General features: G+C 36.1%; 1 protein-coding gene across 4 annotated transcripts in view; it reads right to left on the bottom strand.

The window, feature by feature from the left end:
• The window catches only part of LOC149550258 (Transducin/WD40 repeat-like superfamily protein), a 226,006-nt gene extending 203,909 nt beyond the window's left edge, over positions 1 to 22,097 (bottom strand). For all 4 annotated transcript variants that reach the window (XR_016354185.1, XR_016354186.1, XM_089793350.1 and 1 more), the window contains exon 1: positions 21,795 to 22,097. Coding sequence is in view for 2 of the 4 variants with exons in the window: in XM_089793350.1 (XP_089649476.1) it covers positions 21,795 to 21,887 (93 nt within the window). In the remaining 2 variants the exon portion in view is untranslated. The remainder of the gene's footprint in view (positions 1 to 21,794) is intronic.
• Positions 22,098 to 23,861: the final 1,764 nt, after the last annotated feature.

Genomic DNA, 23,861 nt, shown 5'->3' with positions numbered 1-23,861 from the left:
GTGTCTGAAGAAGAAACAAAAAAAAAGAAGGGAAAAAGAAGCAAAGCAAAGAGAAAACTCTCCAACACCGCAGTGAAGAACTTCCAAGCCGAAGGACAATAAATAGGGCCAATCAGAGCCCTAGGTCGCCTTTGGGTGATCCTAGGAGGGGATGATAAGATGTTGAATGATAAAGAATGGAGGGTCTTCATGCAGGGGCAGCAGCAAATAGCACAAAGGAAGGAGCAAATTACAAAACAGTATGAGAAAATGACATGAATCCTACTCCAAATGTTGAAGAACATGAGCAAATTCCAACAACTCCATCAGATCTACAAAAAACTTAAATAGAAGGCAGCAACTCAAATCTTGTAAGTCATAATACAAATCCTACTTCAAATGTTGAGAACAAGAATAAATCCAACAATTCCATGAGATCTAAACACAAATGTAGCATAGAAGGCAGCAACTCAAATCTTGAAATCATAACACAAATCGTAGCTCAAATGTTGCAGAACATGGATAACTCCAACAATTCCATCAGATCTACACCCAAAAGTTGCATAGAAGGCAGCAACTCAAATCTTGAAAATCGTAACACCAATCCTACTCCAGATGTTGCAGAACACAAATAACTCCAACAATTCCATCAGATCTAAACACAGAAGTTGCATAGAAGGTAGCAACTCAAATCTTAAAAATCATAACACGAATTATACTCCAAATGTTGCAGAACATGAATAACTCCAACAATTCCATCAGATCTACACACAAAAGTTACATAGAAGACACAAGAAGAGGAAGTGCTGAATCCTACATAAAATTATTATAATACTAGCATAGATGCCTATTCAAGACTGAATCTAGAAGTGGTGAATAATGTCTTTGGGACATTAGATAGATAGTTAAATTTTAAGTTGTCAGATTATATCAAATTTAATAACAATTTAATTATTTACTTAAGCAGATTAAGTGACTTTATGTCAATGAAGAAATATTAAGTCGCAATCACTTTAATATTAATGATGATTATTTGAGGGAGTTGGACAGCTTAACTTCTGTGGAATCATATTATTACTTTCTTATTTTAGTCATTTTTTTAATAGTGGCTTTCAATTTGTAAAGTCTAATTATCTGTCTGGAGCTATTATAGAGGATTTGGGATCTTAATAGGAGCCATGGAGTCCAATTAAATTGAAGCTATAGTCCTGATTGCTGTCTGGAAGCAAAATTTTCTTGAATGTAATTATTTACTGTACAAATATATTAGCTATAGTCTCAAATCCTCATGGGCCCACTTCGTCATATTGTCACTGAAAAAATTGTTGTAGGCAAAGATTGTGATTAAACATTGAATTTGTGATATCCCATCATTATTGAGTGCTCTCCTATGCATTGTAGAAGGTTGAATATTGTGAAGTTCAAATAAAGTCAAGGAAAAAACATTATCTTGGTGATGTTTGCATGAGCCATGTCCAATAAGGAATTAATGGTAGAGAAGCCCGTGGAGGAATTAATACCCGCAGGTCATCATCGAGTTCACATTCCTCGTGCATTTGATTATATTGTATACGTTGTTGAGCACATTGAAGCACGGAGTCTCGAGTGACAACATCATCATGCCTCTCATACATTGATGGAAGAGCTTAAAGGAAAGGTAGCTTGTCATTAGGCTCTCATGGAATGGTAGCTTTATTAAGATAATATCTTATACTTTCTATAATAGTCAACTACTTGTCTATAGTCCGTCTTTCAGTCTAGATAGGAATGTTTCCTATCCCGTCTCTTTTTTCTTTAGTCCAGATAGGAATGCTTCCTATCCTGTCTCTAGTTTTGTTTCTAATTCTGTCTTCAGTTTACGTTGTTTCTTTTAGAAACAACGTCCTTGTAATTCTTTATAAGGAACACATTTGTTTCTCTGTTTATCAATCAATCATCCGGAAATCCGTTAATCTGCCAACTCTTCTTGAATCTTGTAACATGGTATCAGAGCTATTACTTAAATTTTTTCGAAAAAATTTATAATTTCTTCGTGAAATTATTTGTTTAAATTTTTTCAAAATTATTTCTGTTGAATTTCTCTAAAACCCGCTTAGGGTTTTCGACCTAGAGAAATTCCCGAACTCGGGTCTGCCTGTGTTTGTTCAGCACACTCTAGCCCCATTTGTCCATGCACATCGATCCTTGAAGAAAAATCTGCCATTTTTTATCAAGAAATCTTAAGTTTTTTCAAGCCTTTTTCAGCCAGGGCCGTTTTTTTCAAAACCTTAATTTTTGGGGTCGAAAAAATATTTTGTTTGCAGATTCTTGGTGGGTTTTTTTAGAACTCAACTGGGTTGTCCGTTTTTTCTGGGTGCCTAGATTTTTGTGCCTCAATTTTCGAGCCAGCGGATCCAAAAAACAATAGTAGATTCCTTCTGGGTTTTTCGAGCTCTCTTCTAGGTCATTCTCTGATTCCTCTAGGTCTTTCGTATTTTTGCCTCGAAGAACGTGCCTTCACAGATTTTCACAATTTTTCATTGAAAAACGTGCCATGGCATCTCTGACAAATATTTTGCTCGAGCATAATTCCAAATTCAATGGTCGCAATTATGGAACCTGGAAGCAGCGCATCATCGCAATCTTCGAATATCGAAACACCAATCAACTTGTTCTGGGTGTTACGCAGCGTCCGACTTCTCGGGTCCTGATCAAGATACGTGGGATCTGAACAATCGAGAGGCAATAATGCTTCACAAACTATCCGTAGCTGATGACTAGCTTTCTCAGATTCCATCTGGCAAGACAGCTACCGAAATCTAGACACATCTAAAAGGTCTTCATGAGACTTCCGACAAGAGTAGAGCATTCTTTTTGAAAAACACTATGTTTTCTATTGTCATGGATGAGCGCACCTCGCTCCAGGCACACCTGAATCGGATTCAGGAAATCCGTGTTCAGTTACTTGCCATCGGTCGCAAGATGGAGGAAGAGGATATTGTGGTAATCACTCTTCGGAGTTTACCAAAATCCTATGAGCATTTTATCAAGACTCTCAACATCACATCTACTGTTGTTGATCTAAAGTTCACTGATCTTTGCACCCTGCTGCTTCAGCAAGATCGGTGGAAACAACAGTTTGGTAGCAGCTCCAGTTCCACCTCCACTGAGCAAGTCTTTGCTGCAAAATCCTTTCAACAGAACATTGGCAACCATCAGTCTTCTCATCCTTCCCAGCATCAACCTTCTGCTCAATCCTTGGATGTCTCTACGAAGCAAAATGTACAGTGTAATTACTGTCACAAGTTCGGCCATATGAAATTTGAGTGCCGAAAACGTTTGGCTGCCCAAGCAAGGCAAAATGCTTCCCAGCCAACAGCACAAGTTGTCGAGCTTCCTTATCAAGGCGAAGCTGCATTTTACGCCTTCTAATTTTGTTTCTGAGATTCTGGGTCTGTTGATTTTCTCCTCAAAAATCATTTCAAGTTGTCTGTAATACGCAAGGTTGCGTGAGGTTCTGGGTTTTACCGTTTTTTCCACAAAAACGAAGTTTTGTAATTGAAACTTATTTTGAGTCATAGCACTCTTCTGGCAAAGCTTCTTGGTTTCAGCATTCTGTAGATCCAGGGAGGGTCTCAGTTATCACAGAATGTTCCAACATCCGTACGTTGACCATTAAGGGAGGGTATTAAGATAATATCTTATACTTTCTATAATAGTCAACTACTTGTCTATAGTCCGTCTTTTAGTCTAGATAGGAATGTTTCCTATCCCGTCTCTTTTTTCTTCAGTCCAGATAGGAATGTTTCCTATCCTATCTCTAGTTTTGTTTCTAATTCCGTCTTCAGTCTACGTTGTTTCTTTTAGAAACAACGTCTTTGTAATTCTTTATAAGGAACACATTTGTTCCTCTGTTTATCAATCAATCATCCGGAAATCCGTTAATCTGCCAACACTTCTTGAATCTTGTAACAAGCTTGTCATGACATTATCTAGGCAACACAAGCTCTCTAAATATGAATTTCCTTCTGAGAAGACAAAGATCTAGAATTGCACTGTCATAATTTACCAAGTGCAAACATTATTACTACAGTTTCTTCTATTCTATAAAATTTCATATCTTTGCATGTATTGTGTAATGTCCCCCTTTTTGACAGGCACCAGCTACTTATTTTATTTTAGCCTTTATTTTCCCCAGAGGCCAAAAAGGAAGAAATAAAGGGGAAAAGATATATTAAATTAATTACTTATAATGTTACTAAACAATGAAATATTAAAAAGTAACTTTATATTTAATTGATTTAATATTAAAATGACTAACATAATAAAATATCAAAAAGTCACTTAAAAGAATAAAGCGTTGGATTCCTCTAGAAGCTTCTTGGAGTTGCTTGTGAAATCTTTATAAGGAGCCTTTGGGGGGTCATTTTACACATCTTGAGTTGCATATTCATCTACTGTGCTGAGAGCCTTAGTGCTTGCATACTTGCTTGAGGGTTTGAAGACTCTAAGGTGCCAATTTCGGTTGTGAGATATCAACCCTAGTTGGAAGTGGAGGAATTGGTATTCAGCCAATTCATTTGTGATTAATTGAGAGATAATATTCAGTGATTTTTGTTCAACCCGTGCATCTAAGTTTTGACATCAATTGGCAAGGAGAAAGGTTTCAGTTTTCGCAGCAGATCCGAAAAAGCAATCCAAAAAAGCAAAGCCAAAAAAGCAGTCCGAAAAAGCAGATCCAAAAAAGAAAATCCGAAAAAGCAAAGCCAAAAAGCATGTCATCTCAGCTACTTATTCCAGGTTCTTTTGGTATTTACATTTGGCAATTGTAGATGGATACATTTGACAAGTAATATATGTCTTTTTGTTACCAAAGTATTCAATCATTGTGAACATTGAAGTATTGAAGGAAAATCAACTTAATTCAGCTGTTCAGTTTGTATGCCAAATGTTTGTAAAAACGTCTCATTGCATAGTCATAGGATGCATACCAAGTGTTTGTGAAAATACCTCTTGGCTGTAGGTGTGCATTTTACATCAGAATTTCATGTACTTGCATTTGGAAAATAATAAAAAGAAGTTGCATATCACTTTGATTTCCAATTAGTTATTTTGCAATCATTTGTATTCATCAATATCATTGGCATTCAAAAATCATAGCAAAACAACAAACATCAGCAAACTGAGGCTGCAAGGGAAGTGTTTGACAAAATTCCTAAGACAAAAAAACAGGGATAAAACTTCAAAAATTGTCAAGGCACTTTACATATTGATTGTAATGAAAGAAATCTTGTATGTGGTGACCTCTAATTGAAGAAGTTAACATTAGAATTAGGTAACAGCTAAGCCAATTGCTATGTCATTTGATTAGTGTTCTTCCATATAATTTGTTTGACATATATGCAAAATCTGAACAAACTTGGTTAGCAAACTGGATGCATTCACTGGTAAGATCTTGAAGGGCACTCTCCACATTCTTCAGATTTACGAACTAGAGGTGCCTTTCCTTGTATTATCAGGTAGCCCTTGAGCTTCGGGATCACACACTCTAGCATTGATGCCCGACAATGTCTCTGCCTAGTCAGCTTATTACTTCCTTCTCCAAAGGAATTCATGCAGCACGCAGTACCAAGCAACCACTGGACATCGCCCCTTCTTCTAGATCTGTGCGGCCCAAGACTGTGTCTATCTGTTATAGTCCTCTCTACGGATCACCTTAAGGAAGCCCAAGGTTCTGACTGGCCCTATTGGTTACCCTTTGATTCCACAGTTCTTCAAGGCTGTTTGGAACCCTTAGTGGTTTTTTGGTTTAGGAGTGTTCTCTCTTTCCTCTGGTTCTTTCTCTCTGCTTTTGTTTGTGTTGTTTCTCTTGGACATCATTTGGTGTCCTTTCTATAGGTTGGCCACCTTCTTGTTGTATTTGGCAGTCGCTTTGACCCTTTTTGGCCTTTTGTTGGACATTAATAAACTTATCTTATCTCTTCTTCCATTCGATAACAGCCAATCATCACTTCCAAACTAGAACAGATATTTACTTGTGTAGTATGCAAAGTGTTTGGCAGAATCATTCTAGAAACTAAGATGATTTTTTAATGCTATATTCATTCAAGTGTTTGACCAAATTCCTATTCTTTGAACTTGTGATTTGTGATGAAAATTTTGTTCAACTTAGTAAGGGTTCCCACAATGCAAAGTTGTATTTTGGGATGCATATTACATTACACATCAAATATTATTCATACAATTCCATAATGCTAGAAGTAGATCGAGAGTGAGGCAACCAATGCAATAATTTAACAAAGATCTACAACAAAGGGTGTGTAAGTTGACTCCCAAATGTTGATGGCTCAGGACATATCACTGCATTTGCTACGATTTAAACACTAGAGACATACCTTTCACTCAATCATATGATAAAAGATGAAGCTATCAATTGCTATGATTCATTTCGATGGTGCAACACAAGTGGTGGGATTATGGGTTAATCACACAAAGACTTCATAAATAGGCTTTATAGGAAGGATTTTAAGGTGTATTTTAGAGAGTTCACTATTGATTTTCCGGGATCGTTGCAAATGTACTAAGCACTGCCATAATATTTGGTATGTGTTTTCCAAATGGAAGCGACCTCTTATTTAAATTGAGATAATGGGACATGTCTATTCGTTAATTAGATAATTAATATAATAAAATTTATTCATTGTTTTATATATATATAATATTAATTTCTCTCATATAACAATAAACTTATATATATAAATTATATCTCATATATAATTATATATAGGTTTATCGGACAAAAGCTACCAAACATCAACACTCCCTCTTAGCTAGGGAGGATAAACACACGAATTACCTCAAAGTAATATCAAGTTAGCAAGATTAAGGATATCTTTGAACAAAAGATATCCATCATTTTGATATCACATTTGATATCAAGACTATTTAGTCTCTCAAAATATCAACATATGATATTCACCAAATACTCAATCTGATTTGATATCACATATGTTATCAAGAGTATTGGCCTCCCAAAATATCAATGATATTCACCAAATACTCTAAGTAATGGCCTTCCAAAATGTTGAGATACAAGACATTCACCATATACTCAATTTGTTTGATCTCATAATACAAGTTATCGTAAGATCGTCCCCTTGCAGTAACTTCTGCAAATACAAGTGACATCATCTAGAAGTCGTCACTTCCTCATGATGTACACAGGGGGTAGGCACATTAAAATCACATAGTCACGAGATATATTCATGAATCACAGTACTCTTGACTGCTAAAATTTATTGATCATTGGAAAATCCATCACAACATGGTTTACTCCCTCTAAATCAATATGACTGAAATCACCAAAGGTTGACTGAATCATATCTTCTATTTGCTCCCTCTCTTTCAAGGTTGCCTAAAATGTCAATCTCCCTGTGAATCTCAATCTCCCTCATTTTCCTGCAAGAACATTCTCGAAAAAGATCAAGGCAAATAACTCTTATAATATAAATACAAATAGTGATTAAATAAATAAGATACTTAGGGATAATGATTATTTATTTGCGCATCAATACCCTTTTATTTAATCTTTAATTATATTGACATTATGATTGTAATTGAAAACAGTTTTCTTATTACATTAATTATTTTGGATGGAGATCTTTACATCTCTCATCCCACACTAGGGCTTAATCTCCATGCAATCCATGAACCGGCACAAAAGAGTTTGAGTGATAACACATAATCATATTAATAAATTGTTCATTATTAAATTATATCACATATAACTGTCAGCCGACTGGATGGTCCCGTCAGTGTTTCTGTAGCCGATGGAAGGATTGTCCTCGGTGTTTTGTATTCTGTAGCCGACGGGTAAATAGTTTGTAGCGGACATAATGTTTGTGGCCGATGGACTCCTTCGGAAAGGTTCGGCGGAAAGTATTTATATCCCGTATGGGATCATTGTAAAGCATCTTCTATGATCGATCTTATTTTATGAAACATAATGTATGTCTGGCATATGCGAATATAATTCTACTATTCTGTTCCATTGTCTGTATGCGTTGATTTATTTTACCCGTATGGTAAACATTTGGCATTGTTGCCTTATGAACCTGGAAGGTGGGAGGAATGAAGATTAATGCCAAATCAGCTTAACAAGGATCGAAATAAGGCAAAGGGAAAAAATGGAATCCGTACTGCACAAGAACATTTAATTCTGGCACAGCAGGCAAATCGCCAAAGGAGATTCCAGAAGATTGTCAATGGAAACAGGAGCGCAGAGGCATTGTTGGAGGAGACTCGACAGCGGGTGGAGTTGGTGGAAGAAGCACGGGAGGAGTTCTTGAATTTTTGTTCGCCGAGGGAAGAGAATTCAGACGGAAGAGCATCGACTCGCACGGCTAGGAGTGCCGACGGAGCAAGAGCGTGGAGTGAACTCTTCGTCCAGGATACACTTCCATGGGAGACAACTTCAGGAGATCTTTTTTCTTCACCAAGTTTCGCAGTTGTTGAGACCGCCGGTGTTGGAGTGCAGACCGCCAATGTGAAAGAGCAGATCGCCGATGTGGGAGTGCAGTCCGCCGGTGTGGGAGTGTAGACCACCGGTGTGGGAGACCAGTCCCACCAGTGTGGGAGTGCAGATCACTGATGTAGGAGTGAACAACACCAGTGTTGCAGGACCACAGAAACCAATTGTGATGGCAGGACCAAAAGAGAAATTGCCGAAGTTCAATGGCGATGGTACGACTGATCCCATTCGACATTGCAAAACATGTGAAACGATCTGGAAGGCAAATGGGATAACTGATGAAGACGACCGGATGAGGCAATTTCCGGCCACCCTACAGGGCGTAGCAATTGATTGGTTCACTGATACAGATCCACAAAAGCTAAACAATTGGGATAACATTAAAAAAGAGTTTCTGGCAGAATTTAAACTGTTGCGGGATGATAATGAAATTGTAGCAGAGATCTTCAATACTAAGTAGGGGAAGAACGAAACCATCCATGTTTACGCCAGGAAATTAAAAGACTTGATAAACAAAATGGAAAGTAAGTCGGCGAACGGACTTCAGAAAAGATGATTCGTGGAAGGCCTGCGCTCGAAGTTGCAGAGGAAAATGAAAATTGTGCCATCGTCATCATATACGGAAGCTTATAACAAAGCATTGGACCTCGAAAGTGAGCTGAAGACAAATAAGAAGACAAAGACTAGCTCATCTGATTCGGATGACGACGAGCCTGCCGGAGGTGATAGCAGTGACGATGAAGGCAACAGTAAGAAGGTTCGCGCCCTACAGAAGGACATGATCTGCATGATGGAGTTTAAAAACATGCAGAAGGAGCCAAAAGGCAGTGAGCTGTGGTGCACGGAGTGTAAGAGCGACGGTCACACTAAAGGATCCTGTCCAAAGAACCAATTCTGCGACATTTGTCAAATCATGGGCCATTCAACAAAGGAGTGCCCCTTTAACATGAGACCAGAGGATCTCCGCAGGTGCTTCTTACGCAAGAGGCTTCCCCATCGGGTAGTAGCGGAAATACGAATAGCGCAGGTGCCACATCCGGAGGGTACAGGAATAATAACAGAGGGCAAAATAACAACAATGCGAACAATAACAATAATAATGGGAGCCGAAGTCGAACCCAGTATGATGCAAACAGACGGCCGATTGTTCAATGCCGAGCATGTAATTTGTGGGGTCATTTTGCACGGCATTGTACAACGGCAAACACACCGAAATTATTATGTAGATGGTGCGGACCCGGCAACCACGAAGATGCCAGGTGCCCAAAGTCTGGAGTAAACTTGATCACTGTTGGCACAGATGGAGAGGAGGTTCTGGCAATTACGCGGAGGCAAGCAAAACTATCGGCGGAGGAAAAAGGAAAATTGGGAGAAGCGCAAGCGGAAATTGGAAAGGCATCGTCAGCAGGGACATCTCAGTTGAAGGACATCACCGGCACCTTGGCAAGGAACTTCGCAAAACAAAACATTGTACGGCAGATCTTACAAACGGAGATACCGGTCAAGATAAGTGACCTCCTTCTCACAATGCTCCAGTTACGGACAGCCATTCTGAACCATACACCGTTTTCAAAAGCAACAGAGGACACAGGAAGGGACAGTAGAGAAGTGATGACAACAGACCCAATGCTGCTGGCACTCACATCCAGACGGCATCCGACGGTCGTCGAGATGGGGATTTTGGAAACTGTTCTAACAGACACAATTGTCGACGGAGGGTCTGGCGTGAATGTGTTGCCAGAGGATACTTGGAAGAAGTTGGGAAAGCCGACGCTATGGCCACCTACATTTCAATTGCTCACGGCAGACCAGCACAGGATCAAACCGTTAGGAACCTTGAGGGCGCAACCGGTAACCATTGGTACGCAACCATTTTTATTGGATTTTGTGGTCATTCCATTGAAAAGAAAAGGATATGATGCTATTCTCGAACGGACTTGGTTGGTGCAAACAAAAGTAAAACATGATTGGAAACGAAATACCCTATCAATGAAGTGCGGAGGCAAAAGATTCATAATTGACCTGCACACACAAATGGTAGGTGAGGAAGCAGCATCGCCAGACTTAGAAGGTGAAGGCGACAATGACGACAAAGGAAATGACGACGAAGGAAAAAGGAGAATGGAACCGAACAAAGAAGGAATATTGAGACTAGAAGGGGGATCAAATGATGACAACCTAGACTCAGTGAATGGCCTTTACCACTAGCAAATAGAAGACTACGAACTCTTTCCGAGTTGTAATATGCTAAGGGTCGACGAGGGTGAGAAAAAAGAAGAAAATGAGTCTCTGAAGGAATACAGAGCAGCGGAAGAAGGAAAGGCGGTTACGCCTGAAGCTAAGGGGAAGAACATACAGTCCAAACCTAGAAAAAAGAAAGATCCCACCATTCGGTACATGGTGAACGGACCGCACAGGAAGAAAAGAAGGCATCGCACCATAAAATTACTTGAAGGGTACCAACAGCAAGGAAATAAGCTAGATGTGCGACGACCGCAGGCACAGTGGGCGACGTAGGTGACACGGAACAAGCATAAGGCGTGGCATGACAAACTCAACAGGTTTCAGTCGGGGCAGTTGGTACTCAAGTACGACGATCAGAATGAAAGCAAACAGGAAAAGTTTAAGGCAAGATGGGTTGGACCATATCAGATCCGGGAGGTCGGCGACAATCGAGTGGTAAAGTTGGGGATGTTGGATGGGCAAGAGGTACCTCACACAGTCAACGAATCCTACCGTGCCAGGAAGATGCCGTCGTCGTCACAGAATGATTAGATGATTCCTTTGTCGTAGTCGTTGCAGAATGGCAACGCCTGGAGGCAAAATTGAGGTGCTGTCTTTTTATTTTTGTCGAAAAAGGGAAAAAAAAAAAAGAAGAAAAAAAAATTAGAAGAAAAAAATCTACGGGAGGTGCTCTGCAGGCATCTGGCCGCTGGCACCTATCCACGGGAGGTGCTCCGCGGGAGGTGTTCTGCGGGGTTGTCAAGCCACGAATTCTACATCTTCCGCGGGTTTCTCTTCGTTGCATTTGGTGGAGGACCTATTCCCGCGGCATTATCTGTAGGCCGCGGATTTCAATCTAATTACCGTGGGTAAAAAACAATATACTGTTGTTATTATTCCATGCCATCTTCGTTGCAAGAAAACTTCACATGGGGGAACATTCATGGATTGTTGGATGAAAGTTTTTGTTCCAGTTCAGGAAGGGTTTGTTTGTATGTCAAGAGATCTGAAGCTCAGGTTTCAGCGAAAGATTATTGAAGTTCTGTTTCTCATTTGCAGAGGAGAGATTATTCGAGTTTGTGTAGAAGATGGTTGTGAGGGGTTTTCTTACAAAAAAAAAACGACGACAGATTGAAACAGTTCAGAATGAGTAGCAGATGATGCCAAAGGGAAGGGGAAGCATCAGTGGTTGCCAAAAAGAGTGTGGAATCGGCAGAAAATGACAGAAACAATGTGTTCCATGTAGTTTTCTATGCATTTCAGAGTGCTAATTTGGTCTTGGCGGCGAGGGGCGCTGCCCCCCGACCCCGCCCTGTACTGCGACAGGGAGCGCACCTGGGCGCTGCCCCAGGACCCAGTGAGGACGCTGCCCCTCGACCCCGCCGGGGGCGTTGCCCCCTGGACCCCCAGTCGTTGCGGATATCAGTCGTGGGAGTCTAACCAGTTGAGAAGAGTTGAAGTTGCTGCAGGCATGGACTTTCTGTGTACCAGAGGCACTACGAGTAGGTGTTGGCCGGGAGGCTGTCTTGGTGGATGCGTAGAGAGCTCGAAAGGAGCTAATCATCCAGTTCGAGGCAGTGCAACGACACTTGGCTCAGGGTACTGAGGAATTGAAAACAAAGAAAGCAGCACAGGTGGCTATCAAGGTCAGCTTCATTGAGGAGGCAGTGTTGTGTTAGCAGAGGCTACAGGCACAGGACAAAGGTGACAGTGATGTGTCAGAAGCAGATTTATCTTGTTGTAATTAGTCCGTTAATGTATTTTGTTTATTAATTTGTCTCAGATATTTTGTTAGTCGTCAGGAGACGACTTTTCTTTTTGGGGGGGATGGTGTCAGCCGACTGGATGGTCTCGTTGGTGTTTCTGTAGCCGACGGAAGGATTGTCGTCGGTGTTTTGTATTTTGTAGCCGACGAGTAAATAGTTTGTAGCAAACATAATGTTTGTGGCCGACGAACTCCTTCGGGAAGGTTCGGCGGATAGTATTTATATCCCATCTAGGATCATTGTAAAGCATCTTCTATGATCGATCTTATCTTATGAAGCATAATGTATGTCTGGCATATGCGAATATAATTCTACTATTATGTTCCATTGTCTGTATGCATTGATTTATTTTACCCATACTATCCCGTCTGGGATCATTGTAAAGCATCTTCTATGATCGATCTTATCTTATGAAGCATAATGTATGTCTGGCATATGCGAATATAATTCTGCTATTCTATTCCATTGTCTGTATGAGTTGATTTATTTTACCCGTACGGTAAACAATAACAACTATATATAGATAACATATTATCATATAGTAATTAGTACTCGTGTTCATAGAAATAGAGTGCATTGACAAACATCTTACCTCCCACTTACCTTCACCTTTAGTATTATCACTCGATCCTCTTGTTTTGTTGTTTTAATTTTCCTCCAAATAATAGTAAATCATCGATCACTATCATGTCCTTTATCTGTCGATTCATGGGTTTCTTGTCGTTCGATGGTTTGTCTTCCTACAAATTCTTCTTACGTCCCTTATACTTTTGATTATCCTTATACTCAAGAGTTGTGTGGATGCCATATAGTCAAATTTGATGTCTTCATAATTTTTAGCGCAAGATCTTCGTTTGTTTATGCTACACCTTATGATGGGTCACCTCCTTTATACGCATCGGGTGATATGTAGTTGTAAAACCTTTGACATTCCCCTCTGTACTTTCCATGTGGGCACCCTTGAAATTCAAATCTTCAACATTCATTTGTTTTCTCTTTATTTTTCTGTTTTCAATTCTCTATGCATGATTCAACCATCTAACATTTGGGAAAGTTTATTATCCAATCGATATTCTTATCAAATAAAAAAAAATTGATGATCTCTCACATTAAAGTAATCACAGTTTAGCAAGGAGATAGATTTCCTTAATATAATCACCACCCTTAATAGAATCGCTGCACAACAAGTTAATATGTGTCATGGCTTGTTCTTTGTTTTCATTTGACGTGTTACGGTAGGAGTATAGAAGTGTTGACTATATTAAATTTGGTAGATAATCACTACATATTCCATTATATGACTCTTCTTTGAAGATGGCGGTGTTGCATCATAAGTAAGAAGGAGAACTTAAATAATAATAAGTGATGCTTTTGCCTCCATAACAAGTGTACATGTTTGCCAGTGCATTAACACAACTCCTCTGCACACTTCAAACTATCCGTCAAGCAATTTGAATTCACATGTGTTTCTTCAAACTCCTTTGATACAAGTCTCCCAAAAACATTGTCTCCATTATATATTTTGCCCAATGCTCCTTCCTTGCGTAAGGCATGACCATTCATATTCTCCAACGCTACCCTTCTACACACGCAAATGTGAATTAAACAATCATTTGTCCATACTAGAAAGCACATAACCATTTCCAATCATAACCATCTCCAATGGTGTCTGTATGTTAAAACTATGGCTCCTTTAATAACTATTTTTATATTTTGAATATCTCCCTATATTCCTTTCTTACATTTGTAGATTGCAACTTGGCTTTGATACCATGTTGAATTTCTGGGATCGTTGCAAATGTACTAAGCACCACCATAATATTTGGTATGTGTTTTCCAAATGGCAGCGACCTCTTATTTAAATTGAGAATAAGTCATGAATGGGACATGTCTATTCGTTAATGAGATAATTAATATAATAAAATTTAATCATTGTTTTTTATATATATAATATTAATTTCTCTCATATAACAATAAACTTATATATAAAAATTATATCTCGTATATAATTATATATAGGTTAATCCGATAGAAGCTACCAAACGTCAACATTCACAAGCTTGAGATAGCATGGTTCAATTGAGGGTGATTGACAAAATTTCAACACATTTCAACCATGGTGCCAAATATTAGAAAGAGGACACATTCTTGTTTACTAAGAGACAAAGTGACTTCAAGGCTTCGTTAGAACTTTTGAGCCTAAGTTTGGAAGATAGAACAACCAAGAACAAGTCCTATTTTAGGAATGCATCATCAGGACAACATAGGGGACCTTCTAAAAGGATGTTTTGGAACCCATCGGATTACCTCCTTAAAACTAAGCAGGGAGGATTAGGAATGACCTTCAAAGGAAGTAGTTGCATTTCACATGTACAAAGCCATGGGATCAAAGACATAGATGCTTGAGAAAAGGATAGGCACATTACACTATGAAAGTATCCAATAAAGGTTGCGGACTTTCGGCTTGAGATTGTAGTGGATGAAAGATCGAGCATGACAAGTAGATAAGTTGAGATGCTTCAAGGGGCTTGCTTGCCAACTTTTCAAAACACATAGATATCACACTCTTCAAGTTAGACGAATTTTACAAGTTCTCAAGGTACAACTTTGATTGTAGGAGAACCAACAAGTTCATTGATGGATGTTCAATGAGGATTCAATGGGCTTGATAAAAAAGATTTTGAGGGGTTTAATTACACAATGGCTAATGGTTTCACTATTCCGTGCAATCAAAGAATTCAACAAATGAAGAACACTCTAGAAGGACATAAGACGTGAGATGCTTTCTATGTGATTGGCATTGGTGAGATGGATTTGGTTTTGAGAGTGGTTGGCACTCACTAGGTGAATGCACAAAATTATAAGACTATGAAGTTGAAATTCAAATCTAGCGGTGCCCTATCCAATGGAGGCCTCATGGTTGTTTTGGCTAAGCTAAGAGTATCGAATAGTATTTTCAAACAAGTAGCTCAAGTAGTAGAGAGTTTGATAACACATACAAGTCCATCAAGAATGACAAGTCTTATCACATTGGCATTCAATCCATCTTAGATATACATAAAAGGTTGTATGGTAAAATTCCTCAAGGTTTACCACCAGATAGGAGCTTTCAGCATTTGATTATGTACAGTAAAAATGATGGCGCTATGAGGATGTGCATAGATTATTGAGCATTCAACAAGAAGAAAATCAAAAGTATCCATACCCAGGATCAATAAGTTGATAGATGAGCTTCATGGTGCAAAGTAATTCTCCTAAATGGATTTGCATTCGGGGTATAATCAAATAAAGGTCAAAGATGAGAATGTACACAAAAACACTTTTAGATGTCATTATGGGCATATTATGATCTCATGGTCATGCCAAATAATGCACTTGTGTTAAGTTGTAGCTTTTGTCGGATTGAACTGTGACAATGAAATGAGGAATTTAACCTCTGAGTGAATTGAATTAAATTCCATATGTTAAATATGTTGATATATACATGTGTTGATGGATTTATATTGATATTCTTAATATGTCATTTTAGGAATATCATTCTAAGATCATATCTCTTCATATACTCAAGAGAATAATGTGTTATATATCAATCTTCCCTAGATTAAGAGGGAGTATCAAGGAGGTTAGCAATTCTGTATATTGAAATTACTGGTGGATATTCTATCAACCACATTTGAGTGGTACTCATACCTAGTAGTATAAAGATGTTTCAAACCCTCATTGCTAAAGAGGGAGTGTTGAATGTAGTTTCAATCAGTTTTAATGTCTAATGAAGTATATGCTTAGACATGATTATATCAGTTTGGATATAATGCTCTACATTAGTATTACAGTCAGATTATTATCTTGATTGTAATATTAATGCGGATCGCTCTCCTTAAAATTGTTCTTGTTTAGCCTTTTATAAAACTCCTTGTGTATTTTTATGGATTGATCTTGTTAAAAGATGATATAATTAAGGAGATGTTAAATAAACTAATCAATTAGTTAGTGGGTAAAGAATAGACGTGATCTATGTGGCCATATTCATGAAGAGTCATGATTCTTACTCTTACTAACCCTTTGTATGATATATAAATATGATAGAATTATATCATAATTAATTCGAGTGTTGTCTCAAACTAAGTCGGATATCATAATATCTAAGTTTATTATCATGACAAGACTACATTAATTTGTTGTCCCAAATTTGTTGAAAGTCATGGAAGACTTAGATTCAAAAGGTATTACTTAAATCATCTCTTAAGAGGGAGTGTTGAGATAACCTCGATTGTATTTAATTCATAGTTGTGATAGAAAACAATTGATATACATATCATTATTAGAATCAGTTATTGTTGGCATGTTTATACTGATACATTTTGTGAAGTGATGTCTACTATAAATAGGAAGATCACAACTATGATATGGTTAAGATTTTTTTTGTATTATCAAAGGATAACGTATAGTGTGATAAATATATATTGATGTCTTTAATATGACATTCTAAGATTATCGTGATAATGTATTCTATGACAATCCTCCTAAGCTAAGAGGGAGTGTTAAGTTGTAGCTTCTGTCAGATTGAACTGTCCTAGAGTTAATCCTTCTGTGGTTATTGGCAATCATTAATTAGACATACTCTAATATATATATATATATATATATATATATATATATATATATATATATATATATATATATATATATATATATATATATATATATATATATATATATATATATATATATATATATATAAAATTAATGATTAATTAATATATATAACCATAGAGATATGTCTCTTCACAAGACATGCCTCTAGAAGATATATTTATATATCTTGGAAATCTGCAATTGAAACACATAGAATTACAACAATGTTATTAAATTTGCAGAGATCCTAAATCTAACATCAAATACCAATCATGCATGAATCACATATTTATTTTGCAATTCAAGAAATTTGTATTGGTTTTCTCTCATGAAATATTGCCACATAAACACAGAAGGATCACCTGAAGCACATCAAAGAGGTTCTTGGCATACCAGAGTAGCATTTATTCAATGCAAAGACATCCAATGTGGGTTTATTTTAACTGAAATATTATATTTAGAAGCATAAGATTAGTGCCCAAGGGGTTAGCATGGATGAGGAGAAGATTGAGAGTGATTCAAGATTAGCCCTGACCTAGGACCTTGTTCCACTTGAGGTAATTTGTTAGATTTTGTAACTACTATAGAGGGTTTGTCAAGGAGTTTTAACAACTTGCAATCCCATTAACAAATTTGATGAAGAGGGCCTTCTCATGGAGCACAAATTTTAAAAAGATGGAGGTAATGAGTTCAAGTCTTGTTTTGGCTAATCCACGTTTTTTACTACCTTTTTGTGTTAAAATGCGATGCTTTTGTTGATGAGATTGGAGCAATGTTGATGCAAAATAGACACACTATAGCTTATGTAATGATCAATACAGTTCATTCTCATATCACACATGTGATAGGAGAGTTTAAACTGGTGAATGTAAAAAACAGCATTGTATTATGACCATTGACCCATACACTAACAAACTAAGCTATAACTATGTTGACTAAGCCATGAGGAATAGAGTCAAGTACAGAGACAATATGTGTGGTACTAAAATCCAGTCTACAGTTTCAGGTGAAAAGATCAATTTGATGATGTGATGTCACCACTAGAGCACTACCCCACATCATTTTCCTATCTTGGGTTAGCTTATTATTATGGTTTATAGGAATTAGGAGAGAGGACATACTATTTGAGCACCCTAACTTGCACAATTCAAAGTGGAAATTTTGTGATGTCCTCGTGAGAATATAGTTCAATGAAAAAATAATAAACATATAAAGAAAAACAAATTATTATATAATTTATTATATCAAAATATAATAAGAATGACAATATATAATAGAGTAAAGACGGGTACTAAATACTATATACACATAAATCTAAACACAAACATGTGAACTACAATGACTATAAGCAATGAGCACTAATCTTGTGAGTTGGAAAGATGTTAGCAATCATTGAAATACAATTAGGGTCCGTTTGGTTGCAGGAATTGCTGAATGCGACATTCAATAATGCCAGAATAAGCCCACTTCTAGAATTCTTGCATTCTTAAATAACTTCTAGACTTTCATTTGGACCTGTTTGGTTGAACTGGAAGAGGAGTCAAAAGATGCATATTCTATGTTTGGTTGCAAGAATTGAAATTGGAATTGGAATAAGTTTTTTTTTAATTTTAATAATTTGAGCATCAAACGACATTAACGAGTCTTTTTGGAGTTGGGCTTGCTCAATACATTTGAGAAAAATTTGTCCGAACTCCCCGACTATGCCTCTGTCGTTGCGTGTCTCACCACATTTCACCAAAAAATAACTTCCCTCCAATAATTTGGCTTACACAACTAGGGCCGGACCCGACACGATATAAAATTTGGTTTTAAAAAAATGGAATAGGAATAGGCTATTCCTATTCCACCTTTTGAGTAGGAATTCCACTATGCTCGTTTTGGGCTAAAATTAGAATTAATAAATTCTAATTCTACTTTAATTGTTTACAACCAAATGTTGAATTTCCAAATTCTAGCAATCAAATTTTCCTATTCCCATCGAATTCCGACTACCAAATGGGCCCTTTAGGGAATAGTATTTTATTCAAGAGGAGATCAGAATAGAGGAACATTAAATGTACGAGATGATACTACAATCGTTAAATATGGTTCATTCATTACTCGCAATGGTTCATAGATATGGGCAATGATATGGCTTAAAGGATGAGCCTGCGATAGTGGAAGAAACAATGAGTGCTCATGCTAAATCATTGATTGGTAACATTGATTACCATGAAATCATAATTCTATTGAGACTACTAAGCATGGCTAAATGCTAGACATTAAGGATTTCAGCAATATAGTCTCGATACATTATGTCACCATGATACGTTAAAGATGGTCATTATACATATTAACACCCTACATGTCAAAGCTTAGATTAATTCTTACCACTAAATAATACAAATTTAGCAAATAACTAAAATCGTCTCCTTAAAGAGGACCAATTACCCATTACGAGATAATGGTTATAGAAGACGAGTCTTCCTTGATGTGATATCCCAAATGGCATGATCTTTAAGTAAAAGAGATATTCAATCCTGATCACTTGGAGAGAGATTGGAGGAGAGAATAAGGGAGGTTATAGAAAGGAATTGGAGCACATAGGAATCAAAGAGTACATATAAAACTACTTTTTTGAGTATCGCTGATAGCAGACAGCTTATGTGGCTCCTACCTACCTTATTCGATGTTGCATTGCATACTCAATGATTTCAAAGGCAGACAGTTGGCATTCAATAGACACAGACCAGCAAAGAGATGGTGAAGAATAGGCTCAGTATCGATCACATTGCAGAATAAGGAAAGATGAAATATATAGAAATAAATGTGTATGGTTAAACAGAATTGGAAAGGAGGATACATGATGTAAGAGGTTATATTATAATAAATATACTTAAAAGTTAATTTTTATATATATATAGATAGATAAGACACACACACAATGGAGGTGGTTAATAATATGTATTAAGATATATCTATATTAACAGGAATATATAATCAATTTGGAGGAGAATCATTATTTATATCTGAAAAAAGAATTAGAGAATATAAAGTGCCTGTAATTCTTTATAAAAAGAAAGATAAGAAGGATTAATATGCATGTATAAATAGTGCATACCAGTCAATGGACTGGAATAAAGAAAGGTGATGTAAGAATTAGAGAATATAAAGTGCCTGTAATTCTTTATAAAAAGAAAGATAAGAAGGATTAATATGCATGAATAAATAGTAGTGCATACCAGTCAATGGACTGGAATAAAGAAAGGTGATGTTTAAGATAAAGGAACAAGAAAAATTATTATTTGGTATTCCAAAAGTAAAACATATTGGCAGTGCTCACAGTAATAAAGATGATACTGTGAAAACCATTATTATATCAGGTACATGTTGCAGCCGGAAACCATGACTAATAAGTGATGACTATATTTGAATAAATAAATAAATATTTGTAATCATATATATAGATTCTAGAGAGAGAGATCATATTTAATCTTATATACTATTTTACTTGAGTGGAAGTCTGGATGTTACCAAGGAGGGACTTGTATAAATTCAAGCAATGGATTTTTGTCCTAAAATAAGGGTAGGGATCAGTGTTCTGTAAGCCTTCATGATATGGACTTGGACCTGCAAACTCTGAGGTAATCCATTGAGAAGTTGGTGCCTAGGCAACTTGAATAACACCTACTCCTTCCTTCATTAAGTTGAAGCAGTAATAAGGTAGGTATGGATGATAATAATTTTGTACAAATAACTTAAATCTAATAAAATTAATAAATAATCCTATTGAGAGACATTAAAATGCAAAACATAATCAAGAAATATAAGATAAACTAAGTTAAGTCCAACAGGGGACATTACAAATTTTGAATAACTCCCAATTTTTTACACCAGCTTGCTTGGAAAGTCTCCTTGCTTATAACTAGGTTTCAGGGCAACATCATCAAATATGATGCTACATCAGCATTCTTTTTGCCAAGGTGTCTGAAACAGCCCAAAAAAAGTGCAACCAATGATTGTACAACAAGGAGACTCATCATTGTACAGCTGGTGAGCATCACATGATTGGTTGTTTTTTAGATTAAGAAATTCATTTCATTCCATTATAGTCATCATCGACAATAACAATTTTGAAGTGACAACTATTGGTTCAATGTAGTCAAAAATTTTGGACATTAAATCAACAAGTATTGGTATTAAATCAACAACTGAAACACACTCAGGTACTGGATTCTTTCCCTTAGATAAAATCAATATCAGAAATGGAGTGCAGTGGATACATTTTATAGAAATACTAGGTGGAATGTCTTTAAAATCAGGGTTTATGTTGTTTAAAATGCCTGTACAACCATTGGGTACTGCTTCCTTATTGGATTATTTTCCTTGAGTACTATGAAATACATAATTATTTCCAGAACCACTTTTCTGGAAAAAATTAAGAATAATCTTGTATTTTTCATATAAAACTTGGAAAAAATCCACGAATGATATATATTAAATGTGCACTTCATATTCAAGAAATGTTGACACGTTCACAGGGGTCGCAGGGTTTGAAATCATTGCCTGAATGCGAAGTAATATGTAGAACAGAATCGGCTGTCCCCATCAAATTACTGAAATGATTCGATGGATGGCTTCTTTCAAAGGCACAATCCGTTACTTTAAAAATAAAATTGAGAAGTAATTTAATTGGTTACCTCGCTGGAAGAAGCTATCAAATGGGGATTAGTTCGGGATGATTCACAGCACAGCACGGATCGCTTATGTCCTCGCAGTTTAGTTGCCTCCATTGCCCACTCCACTGCATGGATAGAAAGGCCACTCAAATATCCATTCAAATACCTCCGCCCTGAAATACACGGCACCTTGCTTACTAAAAACCTTTTGAGCGCAGTCCAACGGTACTCTTACGACACTCTCAGGATTCTGTGTGTGCACTTTTTACTGTGTTTACTAATTAGTCGAAATTCAAAATCATGTTAGCTATTTAGATTCAAGTTATTTTTTGTGAATCTTATCAAAGTATATTATCATAAAAAATAATAATAATAAACTAGCAGTTGCGTGTTATTTTCATTTTATAATATATGAATATAAAAATTATTACTTCTAAATTTAAATTTGTTTATATTTATTAAATTATTTAAATTAAGAATTTATATAAATTTGGTCAAATTTATTGTATGTAGATATGCACGAATGATAGAAAATAAAATTTGCCCTATTACAACTTGATGGATATCTAAAACCATATTGTTTTAGCAATTCCAATAAAATAATGTTGACTGCTAACCATCTATAGTACACACCAACATACACTATCTATAAAATCATAAAATAATGATATAGATTCACATTGTTAAATAATCAAACATTAATAATATAATAATACATCATGAGAAAATGTCATAAGATCGAGAGGATGTCATTTTGTTCATTTAGACTACAAATGCTCTACATAAAATTTATGCTATTTTTTATAATTTAAGTAATTTAACAATTTTCTAGTTCAAAAAACTAATATTATAAATCTAGAATAAAATGAATTGTATTTAGATTTTAAGTATTACAATACTGATTTATATATGAGGCAAGTATTAGGACAATGTTTTCCCAAACAATACTATAAATATAATGTTCTGTCAAGGTTTAAATTCTAACAATTTTTGGGTAAGTTTAGTTACTAAATGAGGAACTACAGCTATTCTCATAAATTAGTAAGAGTAATGTTAAATATAATGGTTTTAGCAACAATTTATTTGGATCAAGATAGCTTTTTATGTTTTTAAGACTATTGTAGTTCATTATTAACCAGTTTGATTGGCAAGAAAGCTAGGCAAGGATGGGGGTATTTGTTAGCTATGAAAGAATGCAAAGAGAAGTGGATGGAAGGCTTCTACAAAAGGTCTGTGTTGTAACTAAGAGTTATCTGACCATATGTATTCATTTAAAATAAGATTCTTATATTGTAAAATTTGAAAGGATGATAATTTGACGGGGGTAATGCCCCTTTTATGATGTAATAATAAAGGACCATAGTCCTGGGCTAGATTGGAGGTTTTCTTTCCCCGTTCTTTCCTACCAGTGCTCGTTTGAATGGTGGAACACTATTGTAATTAATTTTTTTTTATTAATAAAAATTATCAAGGCCTTGGCTGTTTACCGATCAAAAGAAAAAATCTAGAATAAAATTATTCAGTAAATATTAAAAGATTTATTCTAAAAAATTGATTGCAAATTTTATATAATTTATTTCCAATTTGATCTTTAACTCGAATGCATAAAGACCTTATATTTTTGTTGCTTCATAAATACAAATAAATCTACTCATGATATGGAACTTGGAAGACTTTACATATTTTTTATTTCATAAATACAAAGAAATTTAAAGAAACGTGATGAAGTGAGAAATTAATCATTTGATGTTTGAAACTTCTAGTTAAAAAGATTTTATAAAAAAATGAAGAAACAAATTTTAAAGATACATCTTTTACACAAATTTATTTCTCCCAAAATGTATTGTGAACTTTAAAAGTTTAAAACCCCATGAAATATCATGAGATCTTGGATGCCTCACCGCTCTAAAAAAAACTAACAAATATGCTAAAAATGTAATATGTAAATATATGAAAACTGGACAAAATGATAACACTCATAAATTACAAAGGCTAATGCATCACACTCATTAAGATAATAGAGATGAGAAGTTACATATATAGCTGATTTCTTAAGCTTTTTCATTAATTGAGAAGACTTATCCCATG

This window comes from Cupressus sempervirens, chromosome 7 (assembly GCF_028749045.1).
Source record: "Cupressus sempervirens isolate cs-2001-9-10 chromosome 7, ASM2874904v1, whole genome shotgun sequence".
Classification (NCBI taxonomy): Eukaryota; Viridiplantae; Streptophyta; class Pinopsida; order Cupressales; family Cupressaceae; genus Cupressus; species Cupressus sempervirens.
The sequence above is the reverse complement of the archived record's forward strand: the minus strand, read 5'-3'. Positions and strand labels throughout refer to the sequence as shown.